This window comes from Daldinia loculata (genome assembly GCF_022478755.1).
Source record: "Daldinia loculata strain CBS 113971 unplaced genomic scaffold F4817scaffold_150, whole genome shotgun sequence".
Lineage (NCBI taxonomy): Eukaryota > Fungi > Ascomycota > Sordariomycetes > Xylariales > Hypoxylaceae > Daldinia > Daldinia loculata.
The window spans coordinates 1-19969 of NW_026055004.1; the positions used below are offsets into that span (position 1 = coordinate 1).

General features: G+C 42.0%; 8 protein-coding genes across 8 annotated transcripts; 1 reads left to right on the forward strand and 7 right to left on the reverse strand.

The window, feature by feature from the left end:
• Nucleotides 1–2967: 2967 nt before the first annotated feature.
• Nucleotides 2968–4303, reverse strand: F4817DRAFT_355394 (NADP-dependent oxidoreductase domain-containing protein). Its single transcript, XM_049305652.1, has 3 exons — nucleotides 3794–4303; nucleotides 3308–3740; nucleotides 2968–3243 (listed from the first exon to the last, which is right to left on the reverse strand). Exons 2-3 carry the CDS (start codon nucleotides 3624–3626, stop codon nucleotides 3050–3052), a joined length of 513 nt encoding a protein of 170 aa, XP_049153289.1. The 5' UTR covers nucleotides 3627–3740; nucleotides 3794–4303; the 3' UTR covers nucleotides 2968–3049.
• Nucleotides 4304–4728: 425 nt separating this feature from the next.
• On the reverse strand, nucleotides 4729–6033 carry F4817DRAFT_355396 (Sas10/Utp3/C1D family-domain-containing protein). The gene is made up of 2 exons (XM_049305653.1): nucleotides 5704–6033; nucleotides 4729–5647 (listed from the first exon to the last, which is right to left on the reverse strand). Exons 1-2 carry the CDS (start codon nucleotides 5879–5881, stop codon nucleotides 5229–5231), a joined length of 597 nt encoding a protein of 198 aa, XP_049153290.1. The 5' UTR covers nucleotides 5882–6033; the 3' UTR covers nucleotides 4729–5228.
• A 192-nt stretch (nucleotides 6034–6225) lies between these two features.
• Nucleotides 6226–8172, forward strand: F4817DRAFT_355397 (uncharacterized protein). The gene has a single exon (XM_049305654.1). It carries the CDS (start codon nucleotides 6642–6644, stop codon nucleotides 8019–8021), a length of 1380 nt encoding a protein of 459 aa, XP_049153291.1. The 5' UTR covers nucleotides 6226–6641; the 3' UTR covers nucleotides 8022–8172.
• F4817DRAFT_355399 (uncharacterized protein) lies at nucleotides 8161–9335 on the reverse strand. Its single transcript, XM_049305655.1, has 2 exons — nucleotides 8936–9335; nucleotides 8161–8866 (listed from the first exon to the last, which is right to left on the reverse strand). Exons 1-2 carry the CDS (start codon nucleotides 9148–9150, stop codon nucleotides 8617–8619), a joined length of 465 nt encoding a protein of 154 aa, XP_049153292.1. The 5' UTR covers nucleotides 9151–9335; the 3' UTR covers nucleotides 8161–8616.
• Nucleotides 9336–9510: 175 nt separating this feature from the next.
• Nucleotides 9511–11819, reverse strand: F4817DRAFT_58403 (carbohydrate-binding module family 35 protein). Its single transcript, XM_049307661.1, has 4 exons — nucleotides 11218–11819; nucleotides 11110–11164; nucleotides 10748–11056; nucleotides 9511–10701 (listed from the first exon to the last, which is right to left on the reverse strand). The coding sequence occupies exons 1-4, from the start codon at nucleotides 11609–11611 to the stop codon at nucleotides 9813–9815; spliced, it is 1647 nt and encodes a 548-aa protein (XP_049153293.1). The 5' UTR covers nucleotides 11612–11819; the 3' UTR covers nucleotides 9511–9812.
• A 2286-nt stretch (nucleotides 11820–14105) lies between these two features.
• F4817DRAFT_362994 (uncharacterized protein) lies at nucleotides 14106–16048 on the reverse strand (the record flags this gene model as incomplete). The annotated part of the gene is made up of 5 exons (XM_049306594.1): nucleotides 14106–14447; nucleotides 14481–14888; nucleotides 14985–15305; nucleotides 15353–15841; nucleotides 15980–16048. 5 exons carry the CDS (start codon nucleotides 16046–16048, stop codon nucleotides 14106–14108), a joined length of 1629 nt encoding a protein of 542 aa, XP_049153294.1.
• Nucleotides 15852–17767, reverse strand: F4817DRAFT_355403 (sarcosine oxidase). Its single transcript, XM_049305656.1, has 3 exons — nucleotides 16836–17767; nucleotides 16529–16769; nucleotides 15852–16437 (listed from the first exon to the last, which is right to left on the reverse strand). Exons 1-3 carry the CDS (start codon nucleotides 17650–17652, stop codon nucleotides 16194–16196), a joined length of 1302 nt encoding a protein of 433 aa, XP_049153295.1. The 5' UTR covers nucleotides 17653–17767; the 3' UTR covers nucleotides 15852–16193.
• A 995-nt stretch (nucleotides 17768–18762) lies between these two features.
• Nucleotides 18763–19749, reverse strand: F4817DRAFT_58437 (Rpp20 subunit of nuclear RNase MRP and P-domain-containing protein). Its single transcript, XM_049307662.1, has 2 exons — nucleotides 19402–19749; nucleotides 18763–19335 (listed from the first exon to the last, which is right to left on the reverse strand). Exons 1-2 carry the CDS (start codon nucleotides 19484–19486, stop codon nucleotides 18842–18844), a joined length of 579 nt encoding a protein of 192 aa, XP_049153296.1. The 5' UTR covers nucleotides 19487–19749; the 3' UTR covers nucleotides 18763–18841.
• Nucleotides 19750–19969: the final 220 nt, after the last annotated feature.

Below are 19969 nucleotides of genomic sequence, written 5' to 3' on the forward strand. Positions count from 1 at the left end.
TAACCCTAACCCTAACCCTAACCCTAACCCTTAACCCTAACCCTTAACCCTAACCCTAACCCTTAACCCTAACCCTAACCCTTAACCCTAACCCTTAACCCTAACCCTAACCCTTAACCCTAACCCTAACCCTAACCCTTTAACCCTAACCCTAACCCAATAAATTATTTATAAAATTTTATAAAATTTAAAAATATTTATATATTATAAATATTATAAAATATTAATTATTTTAAAATTACCGAAATTTTATTTTTATTTATTTTTATTCCGTTTATAATTATTATAAAACTTAAAAATATTATTTTATTAATATAAAATTTACATTTTTTTAAATTTATATAAAATTTTTACTTATATAACTTTTTAAAAATATTATAAACGTTTTAAATATATTATTTTTTATTTTTTAAATAAATTAAAATATTATTTAAATATATAATATATAACATATTAATTAAACTTATAAAAGTTTTATTAATATAATTTTAAAACAAAATTAAAATATTTAATAATTTAAAAAATATTATTAAATATTTAAAATATTTATATTTAATATAAAACGTTATTTTTTATTTATTTTTTACTTTAATACGTAATTAATAATATATATTTTTTAAATTTAATTTTATAAAATATTTTACTTTTAAAAACTTATTTAAAATTTTATTAATTAATAAAAAAATAATGTAATCTTTTTTTATAATTTTATTTAAATTATAATAATTAATATATAATTGTAGTTTTTTTTTTAATTTTAAAATAAATAATATTAAAGTTTTTATTAAATTTTTAAAAAATTAAATTTACCTTTTTTACAAAATATTATTAATATATTTTTTAAAAATTTTTAATTTTATTTTTATTAAAAAATAAATTAAATTAAATAAAGGTTTTTTACTTTTTTTAAAATTAATAAAATAATCTTAATTTTAATATTTTAAAAAAATAAATATTTTTTTTATATTAAAAACGTTTATAAATTTTTTATATTTTTTAAAAATAAAAAATATTATTATTTTATTAAACATTTTTTATAAATTAAAATATTATAAAATTATAATATTATTATTATTTTTTATTACTATCATTATAAATATCATTACTTTTTTTATTTCTTATATAATTTTATATATTTCTTTTTTTTTTTATATTAAACTTATATTTTTAAATTTAATAAAATAATATTATATTTTATTAAATCTTTTTAAAATAATATTAATTTTTATAATTTATAACATTTTTAATATAATTTTATAATTAAAATTTTATTTTATTATATTAATAAAATTAATAACCTTTTATATAACTTTTTAATTATTTTTAACTTTTATAATAATATAAAATTATATTAATATTTTTTTTTTTTTAAAAAAATTTTTTATTTTCTTTTTTAAAATAAAATCTTTTTATATCTTTAATAAAATATAATTAACTTTAATTAAATTATAATTAAACTTTATATTTATAAAGATTTTAAAAAAAATTTATTTATTTTTTATTTATAACTTTATTACTATTTTAAAATAAACTTAAAAAAAAATTAAATTTTATTAAAAGTTTTAAACATTTTTTATTTATATTAAAATATTATTTAAATTAATTACCAATATATTATTACTTAATTATAAATATTTATAAATAAAATATTTATATTTTTAATATTTATAATAAATAATTTTTAAATAATAAAATTTAATATAATCTTTTTTTTTATAATTAAAATAATTTACCAAATACTTTAAATCTTTAATGTTTAAAATAAAAATAAAAATAAATTTTTTACCTTAATTAATAACGTTTTATTTATTTTTAATAATATTATAATTATTATTTTTTTATTATATTATTTTAATATTAAACTTTTTAATTTTTTCCTTAATATTTTTTATATTTTTTTATTAATTTTTATAAATAAATTTAAATAATTTCGTTTTATTTTTTAATTTATTATATATTACCGGTATAAATCTTTTAATATATTTAATTTTTAACTTAAAAATTAATTTAATTAATAAGTTAAAAATTTTCGTTTTTTTTAAATATTATTTTAAATCTTTTATTTTAATTATTTTATATTTTTTAAAAAAAGCCAAAAATAATTTATTAATTTTTAACATAATTTTTATATTATTATAAAAAAGTTAAATGCTTTTAAATTTTTATTTTTAATTATATTATATAACCATTTTTTTATTTTTAATTATAAAATTTTTTTAAAATTTTTATTATTATTAATAATATATTAAAACCATTATTTAACCATTTTATTTTTTAAATAAAATATTACATATAAAATTTTATTTTTATTTATATAATAATATTATAAAAAAAACCTAGCTTTAAAACCTTTTAAAAAAATTATTAATTTTACGCCGTTATTATTTTTATTTTTTTTATAAATAATATTAAATAATAATAATTTATTAAAAGTTAAACTTTTATTATAATTACTTTTTTGCTGTTTTTTTTTATAATAAAAAATTTTTATAATATAAAAAATAAATTACCTTTTTTTTAAAGCTATAAAATACTTAATTTTACATTTTTTTTAATTTTATTTTTTTAATTATTTAATATATTTATTTAATTTTTTTTTTATTATAACCTTTAAATTAATAATATTTAATAATATTATTACGTTAATTATTATTAAAATAAAATTTATATTTTTTATAAATATATTATTATTATTTTTTAATTAATTTTATAATATATAATTTAAATTATTATTAATTATTTTTTACTTAAAAAACATAACGTTTTATTTTTTAATAAAAACTATTATAATAATTTAATAACAATTTTACTTTTAATAAACGGTTTATATTAATAAATAAAAACGTTAAATTATTAAAAAAAACCTTTAATATATATTATATATAAAATAAATATTAAAAATAATAATAAAACTACTATATAATAGCTATATAATAATAAAAATTTATTAACGCTTAACTTTTTATCTTTTTACAAAAGCGCAAAACGCTTCCTTATATATTTATCCTATATAAATCTATACCTAATTCATATTAACTTTACTTATACCCTAATACGTAGCACCCTTACGCTTGGCGATCTGCTCCACTGCCTCGACGAGCTTGAAGTTCTGATCGAAGACCTCGGGCTGGAAGCGTGGGAGCATGCGGCGGAAGTCGTTCTGCGGGAGGTCGTCTAAGCTACGCAGCTCGCCGCTTAGCCACCCGCGGCTGATGGGGCTGTATGCTACGATAGGGATGCCGACTATTAATGGATAACATCGTTAGCAGACGTATTATAGCCTCGTACTGTTTCCCAGATTACCTACGTTCGTGGCAAGTATCCGCAACACCGTTATGAAGGGGATCGGGCGTGAATAAGCTAAACTCGATCTCGGCGGCCGAGATAGGATGCACCGCGTGAGCTTTGCGGATTGTGTTTGCGCCAACTTCGCTCAGGCCGATACCGCCAATCTTACCCTCCTTTACGAGCTCGCCCAATGCTTTGATAGAGGTCTCAACGGGGACCTTAGGGTCAACCCGCGCGCATTCAAAGACGTCAATGGTTTTGGTACCACCTAGCACTTTGAGGGCCTCCTCGACAGAAGCGCGGATACCTTCCGGGCTACCGTCTGGTCCGGTCTTCATCCCAAATGCACCTTTGATGCTGAGAACGACCTTGCTAGCATCTTCGGGATACTGTTCGAAGTAGTACTTGACTAGATGCAGAGAATTTGCTTCGGGAGTTCCGTAGTGCACGCCCTACGTTCGAATTAGTCTTACTCTTAGGGGTTTGTAAAGCGAATTTCACTTACACCATTCCAAAGATTCGCACCTTGCTCTAATGCCGTCTTCAAGACTTTCGCAGCAATGGGATACTCGACAGGGGCCCACGGCTTCGTTAACCCTAGTATATGGTGTCGAATTAGTATTATCCTATGTTAATGCATATGCCTTATACAGTAGGCTACTTACCCAACATGCCGAATCCAACAGGGCCTACGACCTGGCCGTTGACACGAGTGGGCGCTGCTTTTCCTGGACTCATGATGTAAACTGTCGAATTATGCCGAGTTATGGTGGTTGATGGAAAATCGATAAAGGAGCTTTCTTGTAAGTTGTGCTACTGGAAAGGAAGAGCGCAGCTATTACAACCGGTATTGGTCTAGACATCTCTTACATATATTACGCGTTAACCGACTTTTATATATCCTCTACCGTGAAACATATCATTATTAGTTACGGCATGCTGGACTTTTTGTTCTTAAATCCGTATATATCTTATTCGGCCCGGATGTTATATTGAACCCCGGTCCTGACTAAGGGTCTGTCTAAGCCAAAAAATCTCATTCCGCCAAGACGTTCTTAGAGATGTTTTGTCAAGGGTTTGACGGGCGGGACTCAAATTGCCTCCCAACGCCGCAATTCTAGAGTACGACAACTAGCAATATGAAAATTCCGATTACTGCTTCGTGTTTCTAACCAGAGGTAGTTTATCTAAACGGACGAACGGAAAAGGGAAATATCTAGGACTCTTTGAATGTTATGTACGAACGCGTCTCTTACTATATTGATCGAGTGCATATGGTAGCAGGACCAACCAGTGTGGTGGTTCGGTACGCCAGATCGGCTCCGTCATCGTGCCCCATACTTTTCACGGCCGGTTTACTAGTATGGCGGATCCGACTCCCCGCCGGCGTTAGGACAATTTCGCGCAGTATGTCCAGTGTTACAAGTTTACGATACAGATTCCTACAGGGGCATCAAGTTTCTTCGCCTTTTATTAAGCTGGTATATGTATGACTATAATGATAGCGAAGCCGGTATCAAGCCTTGCGCAGTGTTTAAGACAGGCAGTGCGCAGCAATAGCATCACTTACCTCTCCATCAACTGGTCAGATGAGTCTAGCGCCACCAAATAATGAACTATCTATATTAACGGCTCGATTTCCTTTGGTATCGTAGCCTGATGGCCTGGTGTTTGTAGGAGTATCGGCAATCTGCTAACCTGCTAAGCTCACTTGGTTCGAGGGCCCTTCGCTCTCCTTCACTCTCCTTCACTGGCCTTGCTGGGGCGTTAAATTAGTTCTCCAACTTAGCATATCTCGGCACAACACATTAGAGATTATAAAGGAATTCTTCGGCCCTCCTAATACGCACCCTTGACTTCCATTAGAGGAAACGGAAGCTGAGGTGGATAATGGCGCTGTAAGTTTCGTTTTTAATCGCGACGCCCATGAATTCCATACCTCACTTGGGAGATTTCTTATTTTTCTTGTCTTTATGCTTCTTTTCTTCCTTCTTATCTTTCTTCTTTTTCTTCCGCGAAGCTTCCGAGTCGCCCTCCTCGGCATTGGATTCGGTATTGGGCTCTACTGGTTGGATAGATATTTCGGCCTTTCGCTTGCTACTTGCTTGGGCAGCCTTTAGGGCGGCTTTGGCGCGTTCCTTCGCGATCATCTCGCTTAGCTTGGTGTTGACAACCTTGTTATTGTTCTCTGCCAAGTCGGCTCTGATGAATCGAATGGCGGCTTCCTTGTTTAGGGTCTGCTCGGGCTTCTCCGGGGGAGTCTCGATGTTTTTGATCTTGTCAAAGTATTGTCGTACGCGGGCGAGTTCCTTGAAGACGGGATGTTCTTTTGCCTCGACGCCATTAAGTCGAAGGGAAGCTTGTCGCTGTGTTAGACCAATAAAAATTTTCAATATTTAAAGGGCTTGTACTTACAAAAGAGCATCGATTCTATGGAATAGGTCGCAAGCACGTAGAGCTTGGCCTTGTCGAGCAGGGGCAGCTTGTTAGCGACATCCGAGATGTTACCAAGGATAGGCTGTAGGGCTTCTTCGAGGTTATCGAGTTCATCGTCGAGCCGATCCAACTGGGGTGAAATATTTGGCGGATCCATTATGCAAGAATCTGATATGAGATACTCGCGACCGTGATTAGAGGAAAGTGCTGATTTATCTAGGGTTGACTATCGCATTGGCCTAGGTCGCAATTGTATGCAACTGTATTGAAGAATTATGGCGGTGATTAGAGGCAAAATACACTATGAACTTTCAAGATTGTACGTAGGTAGGTAGTTAGTACGAAATACCTAGTGGACCTAAGTACATTTTCAGGTACGTACCTAACCTACCTAACCTTACTTCCATCCAGTACATCATAAAATATGGGCTTTCAGTTGCTTCCGCCAATGATAGCCATTTCATTTCGCACCGGCTTAGCGCAATCGTGGGGCCCGACTCGGATCCGTTCAAGAAAAAAATTAATATCACCGTCATGAAAAGCCGTTGCGAGACGATACACATGTCAATATAAACCTACACTCTAAACGCAGTCTGCTGGGTACCACCGCGTCGAATTTGTATCTATTATTTCGACCGGTATTTCTTTCTTCTACTTTCTTGTCTATCTTCTTCAATTTTATCCCAATGACCAGGGTTTGGCCTTAGCAAAGAGTCGCGATTCAGCCCTCGGCCATTCCAACGACATGAGAACAGCCGGTTAACCCACGATAAACTCCCACCCTGTATTCTCATATTTTTCGCCAGCCGCTTTCGCGGGCTTCAGCGCGAATACCTAGCAGAGCTACGACATGGAGTCGCGATAACCTCTATGTGGGCCGGGGGGCCACCAAGTACTTGTCCGCTGTTGCTGCCGCGATGCCGGACCTACAACGCCGGAATGATGGTTTCCGCCTCGATCCTCCTATATACTACCCCCCGACTTCACCCCAGAACGGCGGGTCGAGAGAGGGAGTTTCTCCAAGCTATCCCTTCTATACATCGCCACCAATTTCCAAGATTGCTACACCTCCTCACCCGTCTACTAAAGAGGATTCAGATTCCGCTAGAGCGTCGGCGGCGGTAGCAGCACAGGTAGGAGCCGAAACGGAAACCGAGTCCAATTCCCCGAGACCAGTACCTGCGATCAGGCTCTCGAATAAGATTCACGTTGTCGGCTTCGATCCGCATGCAAGATTCGTCGCCCACGCTCTTGCCGCTGATCCTAAACTACCTCCGGTTCAGATGCTCACTCACAACCCGATATCGATGAAGGCTTGGGGTCAGGAAGGTAGAGCTGTCAGTATCCATGATAGCAAAGGCCATCCCATATCTTCCCGGGAAATACTCTGCCCAGATTATGTCAGTCGTCGGTATAAGTCGCTAGGGTACCAGCCTATCTTGGACAATATTATTCTTAGCACCGCCGCCAGGGCTGCCTTCCCTACCTTGCATGCATTGCGTAAACGCATCGACCGTCGAACAACAGTCTGCTTGCTCGAGCCAGGACTTGGACTGATGGAAATGTTAAACGAGGAGGTGTTTGATGTTCCCGCTCTGCGGCCAAATTACGTGATCTGTCACAGCAGTCATAAACTTGCGAGACACTCGTACTATAAATATACGATACGACACATACCTGGGAAGTTATATCTGCACGCGGTTCCTAGGGATGACGAAGATGAGGATATAGACAGGGTAACGTCTCAATTGCTTGGGAATCAACATACTAAGCACATGATCGGTCTCCTCTCAGCGGCTAGTGACCTTAACGCAGTCGGCATATCCTGGCGGCGATTACTACTAGAGAAGCTACCCGACATGATCTTTGAATCACTAGCCGATACGCTTTCGGCCATCTTAGATTGCAGCTTCAACCTTATAAGGTGCAATAAAAATGCGATGAGACTATGGGAAAATATGTTGGCGGAGACGATACACATCATCTCGTCTCTTCCCGAATTCGAAGGCCATCGCAAGAAGCTCAGATTCCTACACGAAAGGCAGTTTGCGACGAAGCTCAGAGTCAGGCTAGAGAGGCAAGGTGCCGAGTATAGCCGGTGGGTAGCGGACGTCCGAATGGGAAAAGAACCGCCCGTCCAGTTCGTCAACGGCTATTTTGTGAGACGTGCCCAGGAGGTCGGAGTCGACCATAGGAATAACAGCCTAGCTATATCCATGCTTAAAGCGAGGGTAGAAAGCAGACGTAAGATGCACGAAGTGCCGTTCAAACTTATACCGGAATATGATGATTATTAAAAACTGCAGCTCACAGTATGGCCCGAGTATAGATAGACAGACACGGGTTTGAGTTGGTGTTGGTATTGTATATAGTGTACACTTACGCAAATCACTTGTATAACGAATTAGAGATGTTAGATTTTGATCTAAATATAACGCCTCGCCTCTATGTTAGAGATATCTAGAATTCCAGGCTACTTGTTTAATTACAAAGTATCTAGTTGTAATTTGTTGTAGTCTACCATGTATAATAAATGAGTTTGCTATGTTAGATCATGCATCAAAATCTTTCAACTTATACATACTAGAGGGAATGCACATATCGAAGAACGTAGAGTGAAGTTTTTTTACTTTATAAATCGTCTTGCGTCAGTATATACAGGAGCATTGGCTCGAGGACTCCGCAAGCAAACGCAACTGCACTCCGCAGACATAACTATACGTTGGCTAAAGACGATACGAATAGCCAGTGGACATGATTCCTTCGGCCCAAAAGCGCAGAGGTGGGAGAGTTCTCATTACCCCTTTTCCCGGCCATCCTCACTGCCTTCCCTTGCCACTTTCCTTTCCTTTCCTCTTCCTACCCTACGCCATCTTAGTACAGATAGATATCTTAGTACTGGCTAGCAGCAGCCTGGCAGGCCTTTAGCTGCTCGAGATACCAGCCGCAGATCTGCATGTTTCCGCCCTGTTCGTCCATGCACTTGGTGAAGGACTGCGTGGCGCCCTGGCAGTTGTTGCCCCACTGGCTCTGCTGCTGCTCTGCGCTGGCGGCTTGGGGAGAGGCCTCGGCGGGTGCGGAGCCGCCGCCGCCGAAGAGCCCGCCGATCGCGTGGCCGATGGAGGAACCTACTGCGACACCGCTGTATATGTTGATGTTAGCTATAGTTTATATATATTTTTTATAGGAAGTGGCTTGGGATAGCACGTACGCAGCAGTACTGGCCATCTGGCCGAACAAACCGGGTCCCTGGGAGCCCTGGGGAGCGGCCTGCGCAGGGGGATGCGGGTGCGCAGATTGCGCCGGGGCATAAGTCGCTGCTGGCCGCGTCTGTTGAGAAGAGGGGGCAGGCGCTCTGCTGGGGACCGTGGGACGAGCCGGAGCGGGACGAGCGGCGGGACGAGCGGCGGAACGGTTGCGAGGCATCTTGATTTATGTGTCGAGAAGTAAAAATGGATAGCGCGCGAATGAGGGTGTGTGTATGTTTATGTTATGTGTAGGTGGAAAAGAACGTCGATGCAGAAAAAAAAGTTGTTAGATGGATCGGCGAAACGGTAAAAAGGTAGAAGTCGACAGAAGGTCGCAGGTCGCTAGTTCGGATTTAAAGAAAATGCTGCTAAGGTAAGGTACATGAGGCAAAAGCTGGAAAAATAAATTTAGCTACCTGTTATGTGGCGGTGGCCAATGAGGGGTTGCTAATCGGTAATCAGTGGCCTGCACTTGAAGCTTATATTGTGGCGCTACAAGTTGCAAACCGTGTTTACTTCGTACATAAGGTTAATACATCTTCACTGAGTTTCATATTTCCTTTCTAATACAATACTACCTACATACAATAGTTCAGGATTTATTTTAACCCCAATGTTATAGACGTTTGACGTCCTCCTCTTTATTGGAAAATTGACACCACAGGAAAAAGGAGTTGAATGTGTTGAGCTTCCAACCTATGAAATCCATCAATTGCAAACGATCCAATAGAATTCATAACTTCATTGAAATGCCGACAACTACTAGTCATACTTTACGTATAACGCAAGAGTGCCAATCAATTCCGTAAGATTATTCAACTAATTAGGTATTTAACTCGTTCACTCAAACACTTCAAACCCAATAAGATCCGGGGCTGGCGAGTTTCCACTCGTAGCAAAGATTACTTGGTTCACACCCTCTACGAATCCATCAACCTCGATAAGCAACCTATCAGACTCAAGCCAGTCTCCTCCTGATATAGGAAACGCCCATCTCTTCGGCATCCCATCATTGACCGCAATCGTCATGTTTCGGGTATTGGAGCCCCAGTCCCAGGCACTGTCTAGGGCGAGCTCGTAGTTAATAAAATCGACGCCAACTAGCTTCTTTCCCTCGGAGCCCACAGTTACTGAGTCAAAGGTTGCGCTCGCTCCTTGGGCAGCAATGCTGATCTTGTTACCCGCAGGCGCGCATTCGGTTGCCTCACACGTAACTTTCGTCGCACCACCCGAGAGCGTGGAATTTTCTACCGAGTAGTAGCCTTTTGATGTAGGTCGCGAGGTCGATGCCACGATGTCGCTCAGGACCAGCAATCTCATTTCATGGGCCGCGAGCTCGAGTTTTTGGACTCCTGAGATCGTACTAATGTCTTCCGCTGCCCAAGCATCGCGAGCGTGGGCCTCCGAGACGTTCGCTACCGAGAGGTCGAACTCTACCGTCTGAGAATCGTTCTTCCAGTTTGTAATGCCAAGAACGATTCTCGATCCGGAGAGTTCGCCAGCCCAAATATCCCACTCTTCTTCGGTGTACCGACGGATGAGCCGCGCCTGCTTGCCTAGCGAATCCTGGTTGATAGCTATAACTTCTTCATTGCGAAGCACATCAAGAGAGGCGGCCGGCGCGAGCTTCGGGTCCATTGGCACCCCGATGTTAAGAGGAGACTTATTGATAGCCCACATGCTGAAGTGAAACTTCTCCTCTCGGAGAGACAGGGCGTTAAGTCCAACACTGTATATGTCAGTAACTGTACGCAATTCAATAGACGTACACTTACATGAGCATATCCATATCGGGATAAGCACCGACCGAAGTAGATTTATAAAACGGCACGACTTGGTTTGTAATCCTCCATACGCTCCTCCACGAGTTATAGATGTCGTTGCTGATCCTGTACACATTGCCAATGGGGGGCGCCCACTCGCCTAGATCTTCGCCGATACCCCATTGGCAAATGAAATAGGCGATGTCTCGATCTACGTCATCTAAAAGTGCGGCCATCTTCTTGTGACGCTCAGGCGATGTAGATTCCGGTGACACATAATCTGCCATTTTTTCCTTCGAGGACGAATAACAGTTGTCATATCTATAGACTCAGCCATTGTCAACTTCTCCTTCACTGGTTGATTTCAGACTCACTTTAAGGAGTCCCCCTCCCACTCGGCAAACGACTGCGCATCTATCTCTTCAAATCCTGTAGCTAATTAGAATTCTACTCAAACAGTAAGATACACATGAAGCTCATACCGAGAGAAGCTGGGAGGTCCGTCGAGCCGCATTGATAGTAACCTGCGCCAGAATAAAGACCGAATTTCAAGCCTAGGCCGTGAATATAATCTCCTAGAGCCTTGCCTCCGGATGGGAAAAGACTAGCATTCCACTGTAGCCGACCTTCTGAGTCTCTGTTCCTTGACATCCACCCACAGTCCGTCGTGACATATGTATAACCCAGTTCAGCCAACCCCAGGTCTACGAGCCCCTGAGCATTGGTCTTCATGATATCCTCGCTAGGGTAGCAGTTATAATGATTATAACTATTCCATCCCATCGGCGGCGTCTTTGTCTTATAAAGGGCAGCTTCCACGGAAGCCCCTAGCAGGATCGCCGAAGTAGTGACAGTCTTCATCTTGTGGGAATTCATCTGCGACCTAGTTACGGACGCTCCTGAGCTGAACTGTCTGAATGATCCCCCATATCGGCTTCATGCGTCGAAGTTTCTAGGCGCCGCTATGCCTTTTATACGACATAGTAACCGCCAAGATATTTCCCCAGTCTACAACGACCGATGATACTATAGCGGGTTCGATTCCCCGTGGAGTCGGTTTCTCCGTCACCGTTTTCCAAAAACGAGGTGCCGCTTGCGGGCAATGCGGGGAACCTGGTCTGGTACACTGTTCTCCACACCCGCATTTGCATAAGTCTACTGCAACAATCCGGACGCCGAACGGTGTGGTATAAGCGGTCCTATGAGGAGTCCTGATGGCAAAGTATCAAGAAGAATTCTCCGAAATCGATGTGGAGATATGGCGCTTCGTCGTATGAATAGTTCCGGGTGTAACTAACAAGACTGTACTCCATGCTGTAGGTGGCTCTCTAGTGCGTACCTGATTAGTCTGAAATCCGAAGAAATGGGGGCGGCGAGCTTAGGGTTATTGAAGAAGTCGGAAATACGTTAAGAGTTAGACTTTGTGTTTCATAGACCAGTCGAAGAATGAAATATTATAATAATCACGAGCGTATGACTCCAAATCTCAGAATAATATTCAAGTACCAATTTATAATAGTCGTAGAAGCTCGAGACCCCGAGATATGTATTTAACATCCCCGAGTGCCTTTAAAATAAAGTTGACTTGAATTAGTATTATGACAGCATCAAGATTCGCGCTGTTGACGTTAGCTTTTCTAATGCTGTTCAAAGGTTATTAATCTAATCACGGCCACGACATAATGACCCCGATGTTTAGCTAGTTGGTAGGCCGTTCTCCTCCTCCTGTCCTTCAAGGTTGCGTCAGCGCCGTGACTAAGGTACCACAAGACTTGTTCCATATCCTTTTACTACACAACCCGCATCAACACGGTTTGGCTAATAATTTCTTGCTGGAGTTCGCCCATATTATAGCAAGCCTCACACCCATGAAGGCGTGATATGGAACGGCTTAGAGCGAACATACGGCACCTCAGTAGGCGACCCCCGAGCTCCAACATTGCACCGAATACGAACTCACCCGGAGAAGCCAACAGGAACGGTTGGAACATCATCGTGTGTATCTTTTAAGGTTGGATTTGCAGGATGTCAGAAAACAAATAATGTATACTAGTATTTAGATAGCTCTGCACGCCGCATACCCCTAGGGAAGTCTACGAGAATATTCGTGCTTATGGTGCTGCTACTATATTCTTACAACTCATTGTGGCCAGTATTCCTATCTTAATGCATGGGGAATGTGGTGTCTTGATTATTACAATAGTAGGGACATGCCCAAGTCTCATCACTGGCGGACTACACCAATGGACAGCTGAGAAACTCCCCAACCAACAAAAATCAAATTTTAACTATGCCTTGACATCTAGTAATGGCTTTAGATACATCATGGTTATCAAAGGAATGGGGCACTGCTTAGAACTAGAGGAGTTTTCCGTTAGCCCTTCTCCTGGGGGCACACAGCCATGGCACAAATTCTCCGAGTCTCCTAATATACTTCATCGAATTCTAGCAAGGATGATGGGCTGGCCAAGGCTTCCCTTTAAGTTATGGATCACTCGTACTACATGCCTCTTGCTATCTATCTCGTGGCTGCTGCTTCTTATCTTCGTAGCCGGAGTCCAGCAAGATACTTGATTTCTACACGCAACCGGGATAATAGGCATGTTCCAAAATGGCATAGTAGCTTCTGTTGGGCGTTCGTTCGAAACACACAATTTGTTCCTAAAGGCTGTTAACACAATCAAGACGCGCAAAATTACGGATGGCCTTATGGGTTTGAAAGTTACGCACTTATGTGGCAATCACTAGTCCAAGAGTTTTTTCCGGTAAACTTCGTCCGAATGAGGTTGCTTGGTGGAATGAGACGAAAGAATCGTACGATAAAGAAAGGAATGACTCGAAAGATCGAGAACCTCCTCAGAGGTCGAGAAGCGAGCAAGTGAATAACTAATCTGATGACAAGTGCAAGGCACCAAACATGACGAGAAGGCCCAACCTGGTCAGTGATATAAAGTGCCTGTGCGAGGGAGCTTTCTCTGTGATGTGTGTAGGGGTCTAGTAATTTTCCCTTCTAGGTTTATGAGATATATGTCCTAGATTCGGCTACGCTGGCGGTTCCTAGTACGAATATTTCTTACAGAACACGGTATGTGTTGATAGTAATGGTTTCCCTATTTTTCACCCTTTGAGGTTATAGACCTAAGGCAATACAGTCATTCGCTCTAGTAACAATCATAAATTTCTTATTGCGATAATTCTCCTCCTCTATCTACCCAAGGGAATCAACAAACAATTATACTAGTTGATTTAGAGTTGAATGAAGTGTCTAGCTTCACTTCGGTTCTCGCGTGCCAGCTTTGAGGCTATAAATCTATCACTAAAATCAATTTAGATACTAAACGCTACCGTTGCTACCATTTCAACTTTTAGACTACGCAAAGACACCCCCGGACTTGACTGAAGCTATGACCCGAGGATAAGTTTTCGGGATCATCGTTCTACCTACAACGACTCTAGCTTGCTTAGAGCTTTTAGCAGCCGTTAGTAAAAAGAGGCCCTGTAAGTCCTCGAAACCACTGCCCCCAAGTATCAAACGATGGCGACTAGACGCCGAAAAAGCAGACCGGTTCACCAAGGCAGGCATTTCTTTACACTTTGTATCCTTGGCGATAACTATTACCACTTCCGCATGCTCTAAGATTTTGGTAGCGCAAGCCAAGGTCGTCCCACATATTAGGCAGATTAAGAATAGTTTTAGTTCCTGCTTAAAGACCTTATTCGGAAGATGGAGTTTGTCTATCCTTACGACCCCATGCTGGACGAAGCCCGAGAGCCAAATAGGCAGTGTTGGCGATGGCATAGAGAGGAATTGTTCTACCGCCGGTTTTGCAAACTTGCAAGCGAAGAATCGGTGAAGCACTTCCTCTTCAGATTTAAATATCCTAGATGACCCAACGCAAGGGCCCGAAGGTGCCAGAAGAATTATGTGTCGAATTAGATTAGCGTTGCTTTTCCAGACTTCAAAAAGATCCTGTAGGCCTTTTTGATCCCATTTATCAGGCCGCCTAGATTTAACTGTACATGGGCCACTTTTGCGTGACTTTACACTAGAAGTGGATTCCGCAAAGTTTTTTTGCCCTTTTGCATGATGATTTGTTCTTATATTAAGGATTGGATCGTAAGCTTCGGTGATGCTCTTAGGACTTTCCAATATCTATGGTTTATTCGAATCTGATGCCACGGCGGTAATTATGCTTAGGGGTATTTTAAGTAGGAGACATGAGTCGTGACCCTGGCTATACTCCTTGACCTGCTCGTATGCGTTCATCAAGAGGTCGCTGAAAGATAGGTTCTGAGCTCCCAGTGGCACACAGTATCCTTCGACATCTGGAAAAACAGCAAGGACGTAGTCTTGGGTCTTCGTTGTTATACGGCCGCTTCTCCAAGCCTCCATAAGCGGCACGTAGCTAGGAGAAGGACCAGTGTAACCTCCGTACGAGGAGATTTCTATATGGGTCTTATATATCAAATCCATATAGAATGATATCCGTATTTGGGAATCACCGCTACTATTAATTCCGTGATACGCCATCTTATCAGCAATGAAATTGATCACGGCTTCTTTTTTTGCCTGAAGTCCCCATGCTTCTTGTATGACAGCAAACGACAGCATTCTACCTCGTTAAGGATAACCATTCTAAGCTTTGTGGAATAGAGTCCCTCTTGTCGGGTCCAGAGGCGGTCGAACCACGGGTCCATCAGCACGAGATTAGGACACTCCCTTGCGTGATGCGCCTCCTTCTCATCGAAGACAGCGGCATCATTAACGTATTCGTGTGCAGCGGCAGTAACATTGTTAGCCCATTCGCGACATACGGGCGACTCGATAAGTACAACGGTGATAATGTTATGTCTATAAATGGCCGGAATGACCATACGTTGATCTGAAATGTTGATAGGCGATCCGTCACTCTGGTCAATACAAAAGAGATCTAGCCAGAACCAGCCGGTACCGCACACGTCGGGCCGGTGTAGAATAGATAGAAGATCTGGCTTGCCTGGGCTGAGCTTAACAGATCCTACCCCTTCGATATGGACTTCTTTGATTGTCATCGGGTGGCCCCATGCATGAGAGATGGCGACGTAGTGCTCCGCGTCAATCGGCGTCTGTGTCACGAGGTGGAACGAAACAGTATGGAAACAACTTCGTTGTTCCGCAAGGAACTCTAAACTACCTATGAAGATCTATCGTCTATACATACTGAACAGTTCCTTTGTTCTAGATGTCTCATCTAGAATCCTGACAGTCTGCTTCCGCTCCACGTAAAGTGTACCGTCATCATGCTGAGAGATCCGAGCTAGATAGATTTCCATCTGGTAGGTACTACGCAATGCTGGCGTTTTCGAGGTGATTTATTATAGTAATATCGAGTCGTTGGATGCGATTCCTAAAATGGTGGCGACTTGATCGAGATTAAGATCTAGGATATCTACGCACTCGAGCCTGATTACTTGAATACTACAAGCCTCTCAACTCTTTCACAGGCCAGACTTTATTCCCTGTTGGGTCCGGACGCTCACGATTCCACGCCCATCGCCGTTGCAACTCCGATTCTAGGGCCCCGTCTAACATCCTCGTAACATACTCGCCGATGATGGGGAAGAACTTCCACCCGTGAAACGAACCACAGGTCGCGACGTATAGTCCCTTAGAAGCTGGATGAGGCGATATGATAAAATCTTCGCTGGGTGTGACCGCATCCCTAGCGTCCAGGGTTTAGTTTATATGCGTAATTCATATGTAGATAAGTATATAATAAGGGTAAGAAAGAACAAGCTATAGAAATCACATACCAGCATATGCGATGCTCCGAAACCTTCCACGCCTCTCCGCGCTTCCCGAATGTGGCTTTGTTGGCAAATTCGACGTCCTGCACTAGAGTATCCGGAACCGTCCACTGAGAGTAGTCCGTGGAAGCTGGCGGTGCGGAGATCTGACGGCCAGAGGGCATCGTCTGTGTGTTCTTGAATATGCGCTGACCCCACCACTTCAGTTTCTTGTCTTCGGTCAGTGGTAAAGCGCCATTACTTGCACCTGTATTGCTGGTCAGTGCTATCAAATCAAAAAGAAAAAAGAAAATAGTTGACCTTGACCGCTTACCTCTCTCAGGATCATTCTCCTGAATACCAACTGGCATCCCCGAGAACTCCTCCGCAGTGCTATCGTCAAGCTGCGCCAGCCCAGTCGTTACTCCCGCCGCGATCATCCTGTCCCCAGCAAGGAACTCATCTCGCCCGGTCTTCTCAGCCACTCTGTCCAGCAACTTCGGTGTAAAAGCACCAGTCGACAATATCGTATGCGTAGCGGTATATCTCTCTCCGTCCTTAGTCAAAACCCCAACACACTCTCCATCCTCCCCAAAGACCAACTCCTCAATCTCAGCCGCGACGAATCTAACACCCTTTTCAACCGCTTTCTCCGCTACAGCCTGCAGCGCCCCCTTAGCATCCGCCCACCCACTCGTCTCATTGACCAGCACATTCTCAACACCCGTATAATCCGCCCCGTCAAAAATTCCCCCGTACAATCCCTTCGCCTCCTCCACCGGCACAATACGCATACCATCCGTAGCCCGTCCTAGCCGAGTATAGTTATCCAGAGCCTGATGCGCGAACCCCGTGCGACTAATCCAGTAGATGCCCGTCTCGCGGTAGAACGGGCGCCACAGGGGGTCCACGCGCCAGACGTCCTGCGCTTCGAGCGCGAGCCGACAGTACACCGGATCCCGGTAATCGGCACGCACGACCTTACTCCAGTCCCAAGATGCGGCGACGCGGCGCTGCGCTGTGTGCGCGTCGCGGTCGATGAGCGTTATGGATGAGTCCGGGAATTTGGTGGCTAGGTGTAGTGCGGTGGAGGTGCCGAAGACGCCGGCCCCGACGATGATATAAGAAGGAGAAGGGTGGGAAGATGTCATTGCGATTGTTAACAGTATATCTGGGTAACTATGAAACTGTCTCGTATAGAAAAGGGGGAATTTAACATAAATTAGTTTCGAGTTAGTGTCTTCGGTTTAGTCCTAAATGCGATCACGACAGTACCGCCGTGGTGCCCCTCAGCGGCCGGTCCGTCTCCGATTATAGGACCGAGATCTCGATCGCCGAAACTACGGACGGGAATTATGCGCAATAAACTTCTTAGTTAATGATAGAAGCGTTAGAATTTATTTATTTTAAATTGATCATGTACCTAAAATCGATACAACTTCTTCGGCTTTCATCCACATGCACCCCTGGAATATTCCATCGATTTTTGAGTAGCTAATACATGGTCTTTGCCTCATATTAAAGCTAGACGGCTTCAACACTCTTTCCATAAGTAACTTATGGTAAAATATTTATATTGAATCTCTTTGGATAGAATGAATCCCAATGACCTTTGTCGGTCAAGTCGCCTCACTAGACGGATCCTATCAATCTCGTCTTTATAATACTTATAATATAGCTTCGATATTATTCTCTTACTCCGCTCTGTTCTTGCTAGTAAGCCCCAAGTCCATGATGCTGTTTTGACGATAAACTATAGCATTGAAGTGACCGTATCAGTATCCGCCTTGCCGTATGTCTTCGCCTCAAACATCTCGCTCGTATGACTAGAACAGGAGCCGAGTATGCATTACATCCGGAATGTAAGCTGAGGCGGTTTAACATATTTCCCCCTCAATACGTCTGAGTCTCACCTGCTACCCTTCACCCCTTGTAATCCACAATGCTCGTTATTATCTAAGCCGTAATGTAGTAGTGCAAGTCCGCCAAAGCACCACCGACCAAGTTGTGGTTACTGCATGTTCTGGTAAATACTGCAGTATCCCAAGTTTCTGTTCTTAGGCTTAATAAAATAGCCTTAGACTTTAACGGGCTTTTCCGGCTTTAAGACTTCGCCGCCGCGCTTGCGCTGATGGGTGATTCATACCTCCAGTCTTCCTATCGACTGTATCGTCCATTTCTAGTAACTAGAACCGACCTTGTCGAATAATTGTCGCCGGCGCGTCCGTAACGTCAAGGATGTAACGATACTGTAGGAAAAATGCTGATCGGGTGGGCCATACTCCTAAAGGGCCCGATTCCGGCAAATAGCATCGTCCTTCCTCGCGAAAAATCCTGTCATCACCTCAACTTAATAGACGCCTCAAGAGAACTCATCATCCTAGTCCTCTCCTCTCCCTCACCTCCCCACTCCTCCTCCCCCTCCAACACAACATCATCTACAGCGCCCACGCTCCCAGTCTTCAACTGCACGATACAATCCTGCTGTTTCTGGAAGAACATCGCGACCTCAACGACCTTCTGGATAGCGCGCCCCGTACCCAGCACCACGACTTCGCCCGCGTTTTCGAGCCCGATCCCGCTGCCGCTATTTTTCGAGGCAGACTGTCGCTGGATGGCACGGATGCGCTCGTCCAGGGATGCGTTCTTATTGCTGGCGAGTCTGTTGGTGAAGGCTTTGTTGGATGCTGATGCTTCGCGTAGATTCTTGTCGAGTTGTTTGCGCACGCGCGCTGTTACGGAGCGGAAGGGCGTTTTGGGAGTTATGTAGATGCGTCGCGAGGCGCGTGTGGAGGGTGTGCGCGTGGGGATAGGACGTCTTCGGACGGTAGCCCCTGAGTTGATATTAGTAGTTCGCAAAATGGAGAGAGTATTGAGGTAACTGAGGCTTCAGATCTAACCTTTTGGTATAGGTGGCAGCTTTGCTAGCTTTGTGGGTTGTTCAGGCACCTGCGAAACGGTCTCAGATGGCTGTTCGGTAGCCATTTTTATGATGATTCAAGTGTGTATCAAGTTCCTTTTTATTAATTCTCGCTTTATCTCCATGAATAACCCGGAGGTAGTAGGCACATTCGAAAAGACCGTCGCGTTGACAATCAAGAAGCAGTTGATTTGAAGATATAATTGATAGCATCTGATATTCAATTATCCATAAACGATAAAGTGTAAAAATGACGTGGGGCCTGCAGCTAAGGAACACGATAAGATAGACCCACATCGCTATCTTTAGCTTACCCGCCATCGTCCAGCAATCCAACAAAGCGAGGGTCCCCCCGTGAGGGCAACCACAAGAGCCCGACTTTTAGCAAGGTTTATGTCATCCCTTATGTCATCCCCTTATGTCATTCTTCCGAAATTTAGCCGCTCATTCCATTAAGGTCACGTGCCGCCACGCCGGGCCGCGCGGGGGGGGCGCTCGGCCCTCGCTTCGCGAGGGCCTCGCACCCCCCCCTCGCGCGGCCCGGCAGC